General features: G+C 39.6%; 1 protein-coding gene across 4 annotated transcripts in view; it reads right to left on the bottom strand.

Annotated features, from left to right (window-relative positions):
• Window positions 1-232: 232 nt before the first annotated feature.
• Window positions 233-16370, bottom strand: part of LRRC8B (leucine rich repeat containing 8 VRAC subunit B) — a 74910-nt gene continuing 58772 nt past the window's right edge. For all 4 annotated transcript variants that reach the window (XM_054592099.1, XM_054592100.1, XM_054592101.1 and 1 more), the window contains 2 exons: window positions 12033-14197; window positions 233-5081 (listed from right to left, as the gene is read on the bottom strand). In XM_054592099.1, the coding sequence (XP_054448074.1) occupies window positions 4809-5081; window positions 12033-14171 (2412 nt within the window). In that variant the 5' untranslated portion in view covers window positions 14172-14197 and the 3' untranslated portion in view covers window positions 233-4808. The remainder of the gene's footprint in view (window positions 5082-12032; window positions 14198-16370) is intronic.

The following is a 16370-nucleotide window of genomic DNA, read 5'->3' as shown; positions in this document are numbered from 1 at the left end:
TCCGCTCGTCCCTCAGTGTATTCTAGAATTAGTCTAGCTCTTTTTAGGGGCTTTCTATTTTGTGACTATTGTAGCTTATTTTGAAAACTCATACTACTGTTATGAGATTCATGTGTGAACCTAGAATCTATGATTTGGTTCTAGCTGCACAGGGAAGTAGGAGAAGAGGAAGGGAGTCCTTTTTGGTGTACACAGGCAAAAAATAGTACAATCGACTTCTTCCGACATTTAATCTATTTTTATTTGCCATTTATTATAAAAATTGAATCTTTATTTTACACAAAACATACTTTAAAAACAGTAAAGTTTACCAAAACTAATGAATCTCAGGCAAAGGGATTTACCACTAAAATGCAGATTTACATGGTAAACCTGAGGGCCAAAAACATTCAACTCATCACAAAATATTATTTTCTAATAATTTATTACCAGAGGCAAAAACTTTTATGTAGGTTTCAAAGTACGTGACATAAAATAAGCTAACAAGAAAATGTTTCTACTTAAGATTGGCCCATTATTTCACTAAGAGTGAAACATTTGAAGAGTTTTAAAAATATTTAAACATATTAAATATTTAGTATTATACACAACACATATATGCACAGACACTTCCATTCTAATTCTATGCCCCTTTGTATTTTTTAAATTGCACCATCTCTGTTAGAGATAATATATAACATGCAGGAGGCATTCATAATTGTTTTTCTCAGCAGAACTGCATTATTCTACAAGTCAAATGCAAAACTTAAATATGAATTAAATTCAACTGGAAGCCATCTCAACTCAGTACTTCGGCTTATATTTTCTATGTTAATGCTTTTGTGTTGGATGAAATTGTTCATGTAAAACAGTATCTAAGAGAATGGAGTCCATTACCAAAGGTACTCAGTAGGTAGTTCCCAGAGGATACAGAAATGATGGACCAGAAGCAGAAGAAAGCAGTTAAATAGGACTGCGGTTTTTTCACTGCTTCAGCTTTCGCATCCGGCTAAAGATGGGAAATAATTATATTCAGGGCATTTTGCAACAGTTTCATGTATACAATGTTTTCACAGTTCAAACCAGGATACAAAATAACTCCTCCCCTGTCCCACTGGACTTCCTCTTGTTTCCCGAAACAAACAAACAAACAAACACACACAGATTCTTATGCAATGTACAGTTCCTGAAAATGGACTTAACAGTTATATTCTCATGCTTTGGGGAAGGATGAGGGATGTTGGATCAGCTCTAAATACTCAGGGATGGGTAAAGTAGAACTACTCAATTAGGCATAATTTTAGGCTCTGGCTTCTCCCAAATAAACACATGCTCAAGTATCACTGCAAGTTCTCTAGCACAAATACATTCTGTTACTGTACAAGTGCTGATCAAATTTAAGGAGGTGGGTGAGTGGAGGGAGATAACAAAATACCTTATGTGGATGGGACATGCTAAAAGAACAAAGATGGAAACGGTATTTTATTAAAAATACGAGGAAATAAAGCTATGAATCCATAGAATAATTGTTTATTTTAATAGTTTCTGAACCTGTGGATATTATGCAGTGTTTTAAACAAACATACAAAATTTGTATCATGAAACACTTGAAGAACAAAAACAAGTATTTTCACTATCAAACAATGTTAAGCAATTAACTCACTGCAGCTCACCACAGCACACAACTGAACTATGTATGCCACAGTGCTGAGATTCTGAGGATCTCTATTTACCCTGTTTCACATAAACATTTGTTAAGTGATGGTGAAATATGTTGACATCCGGAAGGAAAAAAATTAAGATTGAGAATGAAGAATGAAAACACAGTATCTATGTTCCACAGAGATGTACCCTGATGTAGGTTAGGGAAAGAAAACTACCTTACCAGAAATGCTCAAAACTGCTTAGGTTCTCAGAGTAAGATTGGGTGTTCAGTTTCCTTTTAAATGTAACTAAGAGAACAGAATACTCCATCATTACAAGTAATGAATAAAGAATATCTTAGCATTAACCTCTTGCAACTTTGCGAAAAACACTAAGCATATTTAAAACTGATAAGCTTAATTTTGCATGCATAGGGGTGTGTATGTGTGTCTCTGTATGTTCAAAGCCATCTGTGTGTGCATCTCTCTATGTGTGTGCATGTAAATAAAAGGAACCAATGTCACTGCTAGCTAGCATAAGCCATCAACTTTGTTCTGAGTAACATCCACATTTGCTTCTTTTTTTTTTTTTGGAAAATGCACTGCACATTGTTAGAAATCAAATGCCAACTGAAGTCTTACAAGTATAAGTGAACAAACCTGTTTTTCTTCATTTACAATCCTCTTAAATGAATATGAACACTTATGAAATGATCTGCTCCAACAATGCGGTAAAGGTGGCATCAGACTCATTTTGAATGTCAAGTGGTGGTCTCAGAGTTCATACATCAGTGCTTGTCATTTCAAAAGCTACCTAAAGTCTGGTGTGTCAGATTGACATAAAAAAGAAATCTAAAACCTATGGCATCAGGAATAGAATTTACACCAGTTACTATATCCTTGTGTTTGGAGAGACGCCTACAATGCTCAGTGTTGATCCTGACGGTAACCTGTTTCCAGAAATTCAGAGAGGTGATAAGGAAGATTTAGCCGATGACTTCTGCATGTGAACTAAAACAAGTGACTAGCCATGGAGAAGTTGTAGTTTGTCAGGAAAATGGTACCAATCTAAAATTTGTTTTGAAAACTCCCCTTTAGAAAAGTGGGTGAATTTTTTCATACAAATTATGACTAATTATTTGTGCACAAACATTTAAGTTCCAAGAACATTTAACACCTCTCCATGTATCACGTTCACATCTGAGACTTAAGATGATCCTGTCTAACAATGGAATCAATACACATGACAATTTTACTGTGAAGCATTAACATGACCATCAATTCACATTAAAAAAATAAAAATCACAAAAAAAACCCCCCCAACAAACCCTAGATACAGTTTTCTGAAGTCCTAGTAGAAAGTTTCATCAGTTATGCTTGGGTCCCTGAGAACTTGAATGTTTTGACTAAAGGCAAGTTTTGGTAAGAATTAAATTTTTACTCCATTTCTTCTCATTTAGAATAAACAGTAAGGTTTAGGCAGCCTTTGGTGTTTTATATTTTTTATAGCTAATATTATTCAAATTTCATGTGACGCAAACAATTCTTTTCTCTGAGATTCAGTCCAGGGGTGTGTGGTAGGCGAGTAAAGCTACATTTTGTTATAAAGACTCACTTTCATCTTTTTGGAACGGGCAAAGCAAGAAAAACAGCACACGTCACAACTCCATGTTTACGATACTCTTTACCCACAGTGTTTTCCAGTTTTGTCTCAGTGCGCTTAATAGATTACTTCATAGTTTCATCCAAAATCAGATGGCATCATAGTGCCTAGACCCATTAGAGAAAAACACATTAAAAGTGTACATTTCCCCCAAATAAGTCAGTTCATTTTCATTTTACAATATGCATGATAAAAGGCAAACACAAAAGCTCTTTTATAAAAAGGAGGAAAATGTATTCCAGAAAAGTTAAACAAAGGCATGAGATGAATTCCAGTTAAATGGATCTATTTCTTTGTGAGCGTTGAGAACTCATCTTAAACTCTGAATAGAAGCTGAGTGTTTTTCATAATAATTGTATCTATAGATCATACAGATGGAGAAGAAAGTAAAGTATTTTGCTTTAACTCTTACTTAATTTCTGCAAGGTATTTTGAAGTCAGTTTTAAAGATCGAAATCTCTACCTCTCCCCTCCATCACAGTTTTGGAAGTAATTAAGAATTGTACCCGTACATTAGCACAGCAACAGGGAAGAGAGAGGTAGATGATGTGGCCATTCTCTTGTAAGGAAATCCCTAAATATTTTAGAGCCTGAAATACAGGCTTTTGTGATCCAAAAGTAATTAGATGCAGAGCGCAAAAAACATTATGGAGAGTGCACACAAATATGAGAATCATAAGCAGCCAAAACCAAGCATATTAATAGTGAATACTTAGAGAAATGCATGTGTTCTCTGTACCTTACAGAAATTATTCCCAAAGACTTGGGATCCATGAGTACGCAATAAAAATATTTGTTTTACATTTAATATAAAAACTTAAGAGCAAATAAAAAAGGCTTTGATGCTCCGCGAGAAGAAATTTTAGAGAATACATTACTCTTCAGGATGTCCCAAGGGTGACATGTCCTAAGTACCCTGCTCTTGTCCTGTGCAAAAGCCAAACGTGGGCACTTTCTCAGGGCTCATCAAGGTTTAGAGAAAACGAGATGAAGGGAGACTTGAGAAAGCTGGGACCGGAAGTACAAAGCCAAGATGGAATTTGGCCAAGCACAAAGCACCCAGCCTAAAAATAACTAAGAACAGAAATCAAATGCAGTGCTGAGTGTACATCAAGGAAATTTACATTGATGAATTTATGGTCTAGGTGATAAATATCCAAATGAGGTCAGTAACACCAAGTGTGCGAATAAGTAATGGAGACTGGGGAGGGAGAAGAAAGAATACCTAGTCTTCAAGGTAATAATTGCAAAGTAGAGATTCAATAATTCTGTGTCCCCCATTCCACCCTCAAAGTGTACTTCTTACAAGTCACTAAGTGAAAAGATCAATTATTCACAAAACCCAGTGCTGTGTTAACATTTTTTACCTGCTTAGCTTAGGGCCGGACAATGAGTTGCTTTAATAAGACATTTGGTTATAGTTAGTCATAATGATTACCCATTTCTTTATCTTTGTAAGTTAGGAAATTTTAGTTCTCATTTAAAGCCTGGGGCACACTTTTAAAAATTATTTTCTCTATAGGTCAACATTTATCTAAGCATGACTGCAAGCGTTCAGTTACAGGGGCCGGAAGAGTATTGAGCAAATTCTCCTCGACAATCAGACAGCTCCGTTTTAGGGACTGGCATGCTTCCAGTTCAGGAGGAAGTGTTTCCAGGTAATTACCGATGAGCTCCAGATGAGTGAGGTTCGACAGCTCACCCACGTGAGGGGACAAACTCATCAGGCTATTTTTCCCCAGAAGCAAGCACTGCAGCTTTTTGCACTGAAACAGCCCATCTGGTAGCATTTCAATCTGGAAAGGGAAAAAAAAGAAGCCAGTAAAACTTGTTTTTGACCGCCTATTATATAATCATTTACTTATTATGTATACCTTTACCTTTCCCCAAAAACATCTCTAGATGTTGACATGTAACAATGATGATAAATTTGAAGTAGATGGAAAATACAAAGGAGTAGTAAGGACATCCATCATGAGGTCAGAATTGAAGCTACCATAAACATCTAAATCCTTGTTATATATGGGGGAGGGCAGCAAATTTGGCTCTAAACATTCTCATAAGCAATTCTCAAAGAAAGCCTAATCAGTACATACTCATTTTCCCTAAGATAAAAAACCAACCAGTAACTCAGGAGAATCATAATTATTCTTGAGCCCTAGATCAGAAATAAATTGCTCCCAAGAGTCCTCGCAAAGAGTTTACTGTCTTATGTAATGAACAACATCCTGAGAACAGATATGAGGCTATTATCTTACAGTTTCATGGTGTAGACCAAAAATGTCTTTCTGTTAAAAAAAAATAAAGTTGATGGAAGCAGAGACAAGAAGATATGATAATACACATATGTACAGTTCATTGTCCTCTATATACACACTCATGAGTACTTATTTACCATTCTTCCTGCTTTCTGGATGGTTTGATTAAATCATATAACAGAGAAATAATTTTAAATATGATAAATAGCCTGCAATTCAGTCTACCCCTAGAGCCACTCAACTGAACTGCTCCCCTAGCTGGTGGGCAGGATGCATGTGAATTTCTCAGGGAGCCACTGAGTGTATATGAAATAGGGTTTATTGTAGAAAGACGTCGAGGGGAGAGTTGAGCATGCACAGTGCCCGCAATCTCACCATGCCACTCAGAGGTGGGTTTGGGCCAGGCAGAGCTGGACAGCACACACCTCACCCTATAATATTGCGTACATTCATACAGGTGGGGTCAGCGCATCTTTGCTCCTGTGAAACAGTGTGGCTCTTGGCTCAGGAAGTGACTGTGTTAGGAACAGGGGTGAAAGGAGCAAGCGCTCCAGAGGCGCTCAGCCTGCTCCTCTCATGGGCTAACGCAGCCCCACTGAGATCCGCTTTCTGCTGGGACTTCCAGGGCTATACAGAATGCTCTCTTCAAAAGGACAAACATTCTCTATAAAAACTAAAGTGTGGTCCTACTGCATTAAAAAAATGCTCATTATGTTGGAAACTCCCTTCTCCTCCATCACCCACACATATACTCAGTACTAGATAACTTTGATAATAATTTAATGATAACCATTGCTAAGATCGCCATTCAATATAGCTCATCACTGTACATCAAAATACTAGGTATAAGCAACAAGAAAACATCTACCCTTTCATTTCATTCCCTTCTCAAGAATGCAAATGCAACACCATATATATGTAAATTTCATAGCGGAGAGAGGAGACAGAAGAAGTGTAACCCCTCTGGTCAGAGACTTTGGCAACTGGGACGCAGGGTCAGTGGCACAGAAGCAGAGCAGTCAGTCAGTCCTGTGCAGGGTGCTCAGGGTTGGCAGTGCCTGTTGGTGCCTAAGCAATGACTTAGGCAAACTGGCTGAAGAGGGAAGAGGCTTGGCTCATCTGTATTTGTAAATGTGTGCTGAGAGCCTCCTTTTGTGCTTAGGTGTTGGGGATAAAGTGCTGAGCAAGACAGATGGGTCTTCAAGAACCTTAGGTTCAATGCAGGGTTTCTCAGCCTTGACACTGTTGATATTTGGACCGATAACCCTTTGTGTGGTGGCTGCCCTATGCATTGTAGGTTGTTTAGCAGCGCCCCTGGCCACCTCCTACTAGATGATAGTGACAACCAAAAATGTCTGCAGGCAATTGTCTCCTGGGGGGCAAAGCTGCCCCCATTTGAGAAGCACTGGTCAAATGGGAGAGAGAAATATTAAACAATTACACAAATAGTCTGTAATGGGTGCTATGAAGAAGAGAGCCCTAACCAGAGGTGCATCAGGGTAGCCCACGCTCCCTTCTTCAGTCTGCTTCCAGATCTCAGGAGCAAGAGCCTTGCTTAACCGAACTGATTGGGTGGGTGAATAATCCCCTGTAACCACTGCCCTCACTCTCCTCCTGTCTGGCTACTAGCACTGCCATGTTCTCACCAATCTTCTTTCAAATCTCTGACGTTGTGACTCCGCGGCCCCCAGCAGAGGGAGGGGATTTCACAAGGCACCGCGAGCGAGCCTCTGGGGCCCAGCTGTCAGCGTCTCTGCTGCTGTTGTCAGAGTGAGTCAAGGGCTGGGGGTGCCAACCCACTGAGAGCCAGGTGTCCCTCTCAGAGGCTTTCTCAACATCAGCACCCTGCTAAAGCACGAGACCGTAACTCACTCACTTGAATTCAATTTTGCTAAAGCAGCCTGGGAAGCTATGTTAGAGACTTAAGACTGTCTTTCAACTCGGCGATTTTATCCTGAAAAATTGACTTACACCTTTAAAAACTAGTTTGCCCCAAAGCTTACAAGAAAACCAAACACTTTTTGCCTGGGCCAATACATTTTATTAAAACATGTTTGTGGCTGGGACCTTACTTCACCATCCTTCTTAATGTCAGATTTTTTTTTTTTCTGGCCACTGACATGTGCTGTCTCACTCAGGACGCGCTAAGCAAATACATAAAATCCAATCATTTCAAGAAACAAAGCAGAATATTTCCATTTCTGAGCACGATGTCACAAACAGCAGCAGCCCCGTCACACAAATAATCTTCTGCATTATTCCATATTAACATGTGAAGCTATGAGGAATTCCTACGTTACCCACCTTCTGGCTAGAAGTCTTTTAAATTAATACAAGAAATGCATTCAAGTCAGAAGACTTAGGTGTAAATTGGACCGGTTTCTAAGATTTGAGTGAAGCTACTAAATCCCCCTCCAGCCCCTCCTTGTGCTTCTCCATCACAGTCCATATGATCAGAACCCAGTCACACCTGGGCACTGGGATCGAGACGGGCGCTGCCTCTCCTGTCTTCCGCACACCCCTCTCACGCCGTCACATCATTTGGACCGATGTGCCTCACACTCACTAGAAAGAGCTCTAAGCAGGAGCTGAAACACTTGGGTTCCATCCCAGATTCATCACTGGGAACCCTCAGGCCTCAGTTCAGATTACTGTGCAATGAGCCTCAGCTTCAGTGTCAGTAAAAGGAGGGCAGTGGACTAGAACAGAGGCTGGAGAGTAAATATTTCAGGTTTCGTGGGCCAAGAAGCAAAGCTGAAAATTATGTAGGTGCTTACATAAAAAGAGAGAAAAGATTTCATGCATTTTTAAGTCATGCATTTCAAAATATAATAACAATTGAACATAATTTTTTGTAATATAGGCCCTTTAATGAAAACAATAGAATTTATTCATGGACAATGAGGTTTGAATTTCATATAATTTTATGTGTGACAAAATATTGATACTATTCTTTTGATTTGGCTGTGGGTAGATTTTGCTCCCAGGCTGCTCTTTGCAGGTCTCTGGCCCATTGCATTCCTTTCAGACTTGAGTCTTTGTCTCTTGTTTTAGATCTATATTCCTAATTGTAAATCATAACTCATTAAACTTTTTCATCGGGTTTTGTTTCTTGACTGTCCTCTCCCAACTCTTATATATGCTACAATCAGAGCCTCAGTGGAAGCTACCGTTTGAAGCTAACTAGAATTTTCAAGCTCAAGTCTCACCACAGCCACTATCCCATGAATCAAGCGTGAACTTGACTTGCAGACCTCAAGGCCCTCTTCATTCTGACCCCTTGCTAAACGCTTTTACTTCTTATGACACCCAGGCAGGCCTGTTGCAAGACTCTGTGCAATGACATCTGTCTTTTTCTATTTCTCGCATCCAGAGTTCGCAGGCTGTGTTCCATGGAATGCTCCTCTCAAGAGTTACTGTGAAAAAGAGTGTCTCGCTCAAATAGGTTTGGCAAATGTTGCATACCATTTTCTCCCTGTTGGAGAAGTGTAATGCATACTCATATTTGAAGGCTCTGAAGTATCCTGCTGCAAAAATATGATAAGAAGAAATGCTTAATGCTTTTCTGATAACACCTATTACTATCCTGTGGAAGAAATTCTGGAGTGTCCTCTCATTGAATGTGAGAGTAATTTGGGGAACTGCCTAACAGCTTTGATATCTAGAGAATTCCCCACCTTATCCTGGCGGGACTCTGGAAAGGAAGCAGGGTCTATTTCCCACTAGAGGAACCGACACCACCAGATTCTTGTGTTCCCAGCTGCCTTACCGCTTGAGTGTGACCATTCGTAATTCGGCCAATCAGGTGCTCAGCCTTGGACTTTGAATTGGGGTTAGTGTCACAGAGCAGCAGAAACCATTAAGAACCTATTTTGTGGAAGGGCTAGGGCTGCAGCAGCAGCAGAATCAAGTTCAGGGGCAGCACCGGTGCCCAGTGTTGGTCAGTGACAGGTATTGCGTTTGCGCCATGATTTTGGCTGTGCGCCTTTTTGCTCCCTAACTTTGTGCTTGTTTTCCAAACTTAATTCTGCAGCCTTTTCAGTGATAATAGCTATAGAACATCCTTTCAAAAAACTGTCTTTTCTGCTTAACTTCAGAGTATTTGTTGCCTCCATCTACGAATCTGATATACCACTCAAGTCTGTAGAAGACTTTTTAGAACATGTTTTGTCAGAAATCTTTACCAACCTCCATTCCAAATGGATGAATCAACTCTTGTTTCTGAGTATATGCATATCTAAATAGTTATGCATCTAACTTGATGTTTTATTGTCTAAATATCTGGTCTTCCTCACATGAAATCTGTAGTCTCTTGATTCTCTTTAACAACATTCCTACCAAGGGGCTGACAATTCAATCTTTAGACCACTTTTTGGAAAAGATGAGAAATCTGCTTATCCCAGTTCTAATACTCATGGGTACATGGGTACTCCCAATAAGCTTTCTTTTCTATTTATCTTCTAAATTTTTGAAGACCGATTTGTGGACTATTATTCTCTGTCCTTTCTCTACCCAATTTTTCCCATCATTAGGCTGACCTGTCCCGTCAGAGAGACACATGACTCTGGTCACTGTCTTCTGAGTGAGTCCCCGTTTCTCTGTATCTTTATTAAGTCTCTTCACAGTTCTGAGAAAAGTGTCCCTCACCCATTCATCGGTCATGGTCACCATTATGGTTCTAAACATGCTCAGTGACAGCCTATCAGACTTCGGAGACAATCTAGCCAAAGGTATCATCCTACTTTTGCCATCAACTACCTTCAGCATAAAATTTTTCATGCGCTATCAAGCATCCTCCCTTATCCAAGATAGGATTTTGTCTAATACTTACCCCTAATTTCTTGTACAGACACGGTCAAGAAGTCAATATACTTGGTGTCAAAAGTACCAATAGTCTTAAGGGTTCACTACATTAAACTTGAAAAAACATTAACCTGTTTATATATTTAAATAATTCATGACCAGCTAACAATGTAATCAGCTGCAACTTTCACAACTTCATGTATGACAACTGGATGAAACCAACACCTCTCAGAATAATTATTTATACTTTTTATTATAGATTTGACAATAAAAGTGTAACCAAAATACTAACATTAATTAATTGCATAATTAAATGGCACAAATGATAAATCTCTGGACCTGCAGTCTTCCAAATATGGTCACAACCAGCAGCATCAGCTTCATCTGGGGCTATTTAAAACTGCAAACTCTTAGAATCCTACATCAGACCTACTGAATCGGAAACAGTGGCAGCGGGGCCCAGTAATCGGTGTTTTAACAAAGCTTTCAGGTAATTCTAATGTGCACTGCTAAGTCTAGATCAATCCTAAAAGAGTTTAGAAACCTCTTAATCCTTTAAGACCTGAAGATTTCTCATTTATCTTAGAATGAGCTGTAGCCATTTACGTATGCGTAGCCTTAGAGTTCTAAAAACCAGCATGAATTTTGTTCTCATTCCATGACTTTCTGGTATTTCTCTAACGCTCCATTGTTATAAAAAAATAATACCTGGTGATTAATATGTTTATTACCCAACATCATGCTCCTATCTGTATTAAGTATGAAATGTGAATTATAAAAAGTCTAGGAGATAACACATTTGTGGGTGGGGTAGAATAAAATAGCTCCCATTTTCAACTAGAAGAAGATCACTTTCATCTTTTGGCAGACCTGAGTTGTGACAGGTGTTTTTTTTCTTTTTTCCATATGGACATTACCATCACTCTCTTGCTCTTTCAGCTAGCATGAATTTTTTTGCTCTTCCTTCACATTTTAACCTAGGAAACTACTCATTTATTCTTTTTTTCTTGTTTCAAAGATGTTAAGTTTTCCTTAACTTGGCTTTACTGTTGCAAATTATGGTTCATTTTTAAAGCCTGGATGCTGGAAAAAGCTTCTAAGAAGCCCTAGTGTTGCATTATAGAACCAGGCCTTTCATTTTGAATTGCTTTTCCAGATATGCATGTAGACTTCAAATCTCTCTTACCGCATCACAGAAAAGATTTATGAATAACTCATGATCACAGTATTTTTCACAAAAATTTCTGCTCCTATGATAGATTTGGAGAGCTGAAAAGTTTTATGAAACTGTCTAAGTATAATAGTTAAGATCTTTCCAAAATGAAAAGTAAGTTCTGTCATAACTAATTAGTTTAAAATACTTCAACTGTGAGGTTTATGTCAAATATGGGAAAAAAGAATAAAGCGAACATATGTTGAGCAATTACTACATGTCAGGAACTGTGCCAAGTGCTTACTTATATAGTTTTTCATAAAATCTCCATGACAACTTGTAAGTTAGATTAAAAACTTGTGCTTGGTGTTTCAGTAATTTGTCCACGGTTGTGTGTCTACTGAGTGGCAATTAGACCATTCTCAGAGGATGGTTAGTATGATTTGAAGCCCATTTTCTTTACCTACATTACACACTGCAACAGCAGATTCTCAAGAGACTGGCTGAATAAAGGGGAGAATGGATTTACTTACATTGTTGTTGGTCACAGCAAAGTACTGCAAATTACTCAAATATTGGATTTCTTCTGGAATGAAGGTCAGGTGGTTATAGCTTAGATCCAAATAATGTAGTTTGGTGCATAGAAAAAGCTGCAGGGGCAGATTCTCAATATTATTATGGTCCAAAAACAGCTGCTCCAGATTAGATAATGCCCCAATTTGAGCGGGAATATAAGCAATGTTATTGTGCCACAATTTTAAGCAGGAAAGATTTTGGAGATGCTGAAAGCTAATGACCTCTTCCACAGTTTTAAGGTTATTTTCTTTTAGGTCTAACTCATGCAAATTGTTCAGACTGAAAATGGAGTGTGGAATGCGTTCAAGGTCACAGCTGATCAGCTCTAAACTTTTCAGATTGACCATCTTTTTCAGGTTGTTCAACACAACCAGTTTGCTTCCCTCATTATTGAGGGACAACCTCTGCAGGGAAGGCAGGAGGTCGGTAATGACTTGTGGGATCCTGGACAGGCTGCTCTTCAAGTAGAGAGTCCTGAGGTTTTTTAAGTCCTGAAAGCCCTCCAACTGCATGGTACTCAGCTGCTCAGGTAGAACACAACCCGACAGATAAAGTTCCTTGAGATTCTTCAGGTGAAATACCCAGCGTGGAATTTTCCCCATTTCAGTAAATTTCAGGCGGAGAATTTTTAAGTTCTCCTCTAGAAAGGCCAGGGCAGGATGGTCTACCACCAGAGATGAATGGTACACATGAAGCTCCCTGAGGTTGACCAGCTGTGAGACTGTGGAGGGCAGCTTGACCTCAGGAATCAGCTCCAGGCTGAGCACTTCAATTTCAGTTAGCTCAAAAACATTGTCTGGAAGACCGTTTAGCATAAAGAGATGCAGTTCTATCTTGTCCTGGGAATTTTTCACTAGCTTGCTTTTCAGTTTCTCAACTGTCCATTCGTTATTGAGGTTGATCTGTTTCAGTTTGTTCTCACTGACCTCTGACAGGAATATGGAGAAGCGTTTGGAATAAAGAGGGTCGTACTGATCAGCCAGATGGAGGATGAAGGCGAAGTCATTCTTGACGTCAGGTATGTCACTGTATTTGCTTTTTTCTCTCAGTGCCTCAAAGGAATATTGCTTCAGGGAGCTTCTTAGCATCCACCACAAGCTATAGGAGGAGGTGAGACCATAAAGTATAACCAAAATGACATAAAACGAAGCCAGGACCTTAAATATTTCTGCCAAGGAGTAGACACACTGGTAACGCTTATATCCTGTGAAAGCCCGCACATCAATTGAACAGTCGATTTCAAGGGTGATATAGGTTAAAAAATATGGAACGTACGTTATGATGAGGACAAACAAAATGACTTTGACTATTATCTGCTTCAGATAAATTCTGTAAATGATATCTTTCTGCTCCACGTGCATTCGGAACCTTTTCACTTTTTCAAAGATGGCTTTGGCCTGTTCGCCCTCTTTCTTGTCCAGGACACTGGAAGTTGGGCTTTCTATGCCAGCTGACTCCAGGCCAGGCTGCGGGTAGGGCAATGACTGTTTATTGGCATCAGCATCAGCTGAACACCCTGAAGATGAAAGCAAAACCTTGGACTTGGAGAGCGTCAGGGGCCTCACTGACTGCTCGGCCACTGTTTCTGACAGGGCGCGGGTGGTCCATGGAGAATCGAAGCACTTGTGAAGGATGGCCACAAAATGCTCGAGCCTGGAACTAGTGCTAGGGTAATGAAGCCAGAAGTTGCTGCAGGCTGCAAAGATTAGCGTGTGCAAGAGCACCAGGTAGGGAAAAAACTTTGCGAACCAGTGGAGCTGCTTCTCGTAACAGACGGCGTCGATGTAGGAGTACTGCTGTCGGTGGAGGTCATTCTGGATTCTGAGGGGGAGCGGAAGCGGTGTCTCAGGATCGGAGGACATGTTCACGCTGGCTTTCAGGATGTGCCAAGGCACGGTGCAGTGATTGTCGAATTCCACCTTACACGGAAGACAGCACAGGACCCTGCTCTGCGTAAGCTGCAGCGCTCCGGCCAGCACGGCCACCAGCAGCATGACCAGGGTGATGTAATACCAGAAGACGTCCCACCAGGGTTTTAGGATGTGATAAGATGATTGGGCATCTGCTAAACATTTTAGCTCTGTTAGTGTAATCATGACTTTCCCTTGTAGGAGTGCAGAAACTGGAAGAGAAAAATAAAAGAAAAGCCACTGAAATAAAAGTATCCAAAATAAGCATTTAACTCTAATGCTTATACAGACATACTCTACCTAAGTAGGATTTAGCTCAAGGGCAAAACCTTGAAGGCAGGATTGATCAAGAAGTATAGAAGTCTTCTGGTTTCATTTGATAATGTGCACTGTAAAGTAGCTTAAACGAGATATCATTTGGGGATAACCAGTCCAGGGTAGGATGTGAAGCAACTCACCAGTTTCGCCTGGATTTTGACTCCAGGCTAAGCTATTAAAAACTAGAATCCAAATATTCTTCAGTCAACACTGGGAAAGCTTGCTCTTATGCTACTTGTTCCTAGTTACATTTTATAAGGAGCTTTTTCTCATACCCTACTCCCCACATCCGGAGCATTGGTTGGAGCCTAAGAGCTGTGTTCCAGTCACTGCAAGGAACCTCTTCTGAGCAAGCACTGCTTTATAAAACTACCCCTTTGGATAATTCTAGAGGGATCTGCCAATTCTAATTTCAAAACAAAATGTACTAGAGTGCACTATCTCCTTTTCCTCCAAGCCCTTGCTTTGTAACTTAAGTTTGTGTCCAACTTAGAGGATTTAAAAGCTGACAAACAACAGTAATGGCTTAAAAAGGGATTGGGAATAAAAACTTAGAACAATATTCTACTATGGAGACTCTCGTGCTTAATGTTTTCATGGCAAAATACTAATTGAATAAATGATTAAGGGCAGAGCCTATTATTAAATTATTTTTGCCTTCAGAAAAACAAAATTAATTTTGCATTTTCGTATTTAAAAGTACTCAATGTTCCTTACATAAATGATTTATGTAATGTTCTGAGGGAAACGTTACATAAAACATTAAAAAATTAAGTCATACATTAAAAAAAGTCAATTGTTTTAAAAATTGTTAATTAGTAAACTCCAGACCACCTTTACGATGGCACAGAAGAAGAAGATAAAAGTATTTGAATCTAATAATGTATTTGGTAAGAAAAAAGAAGGAAAAAACCACTGTGCCATGGTTATCTTTTGCTGGTGGTCCAGTTCTAACCTACATCCAAGGACTTCTCCTGTACTTTCTTGACTCTGAAATCTTAAACGTCTTTTCTGGGTCTGAGTTGCCCTTTCCGGATATCCTAGTACTGGTAGCGCTCCCAAGGAACTTTTTTTATGAACTCATTCGTCCCCCTTCTAGGGACTGGCATCCTGCCTTAGACCCCAGAATTCCATTACAGATACTCTGCTACCTGTTAATAAGGGTGTTCTCTCTTGCTGGGCAGCCCTCACATATTTCTTATCATCTGACCCTGAACTCTACACTTTCATGCTCTCCGACTTGTTAGGACACCTCATGATCTCTGATTTTAACTGCTAGACGGAATCACCACTTTCTACCTGCATCCTCTCTGGTCATCGTATCATGTTACACAGATTCAACTTCCTCTTACGACCTGTGGCTTGATTATGCAACTCTCCAGGCTTTCCCTCCTTTAGTGTGCCTATTTCTAACTCTCAGCTCCTCCCATTCGGCCTCATCCAACTGCAGTTAACCATAATTGTGTGCAAGACAAAACCAAGAGAATTATATGAGACAAATAGAAAGTCCTTGACTTAGACCCCAAAATACCATACACATGGTGGCAGGAAGGATGGTGGAAAATATTGCTGGGTGAACTTGTGAAAAATACCCAGAGATTTTAGTGGATACAAATATATATACTTCGAGCTAAGAGTGTTAACTATAGTTACAATATTACTGTTGTATAATCTGGGGCAACATTAATAAGTGAACCCAGGTAAAGGGACAACAGTCGTCCTGTGCCTGCTGGTGAGGGCACACCCGGCAGATTAAATATAAAGTGGGCAACAAAAAACCAGGAGCTACTTGTCTGCAAATCATTATCTACAGAAAAACACAGGTAACTGATGATACTCAGCTAAGATTACAAATGATTAAAGAAGGTGAATCCAAGATGGCAGTGGAATAGGTCGAAACTTCACTCACCTCCTCCCAGGACCAAATGGGAATTACAACTAAATTATATAGAGCAATCAACCTGAATAGCCAACTGAAAACTAGTTGAACAGAAGTCTTATAACCAGGGGTTTACAGAAAAAGCCACATTGAGACTGGTAGGAATGGAGGAGATGCAAAATGGGCTG

The sequence above is a fragment of the Pteronotus mesoamericanus genome, unplaced genomic scaffold (genome assembly GCF_021234165.1).
Source record: "Pteronotus mesoamericanus isolate MK-2021 breed Mesoamerican mustached bat unplaced genomic scaffold, CSHL_Meso_final scaffold_31, whole genome shotgun sequence".
Classification (NCBI taxonomy): domain Eukaryota; kingdom Metazoa; phylum Chordata; class Mammalia; order Chiroptera; family Mormoopidae; genus Pteronotus; species Pteronotus mesoamericanus.
Note: the sequence above shows the minus strand (reverse complement) of the source record. Positions and strands in the feature narration are given on the sequence as shown.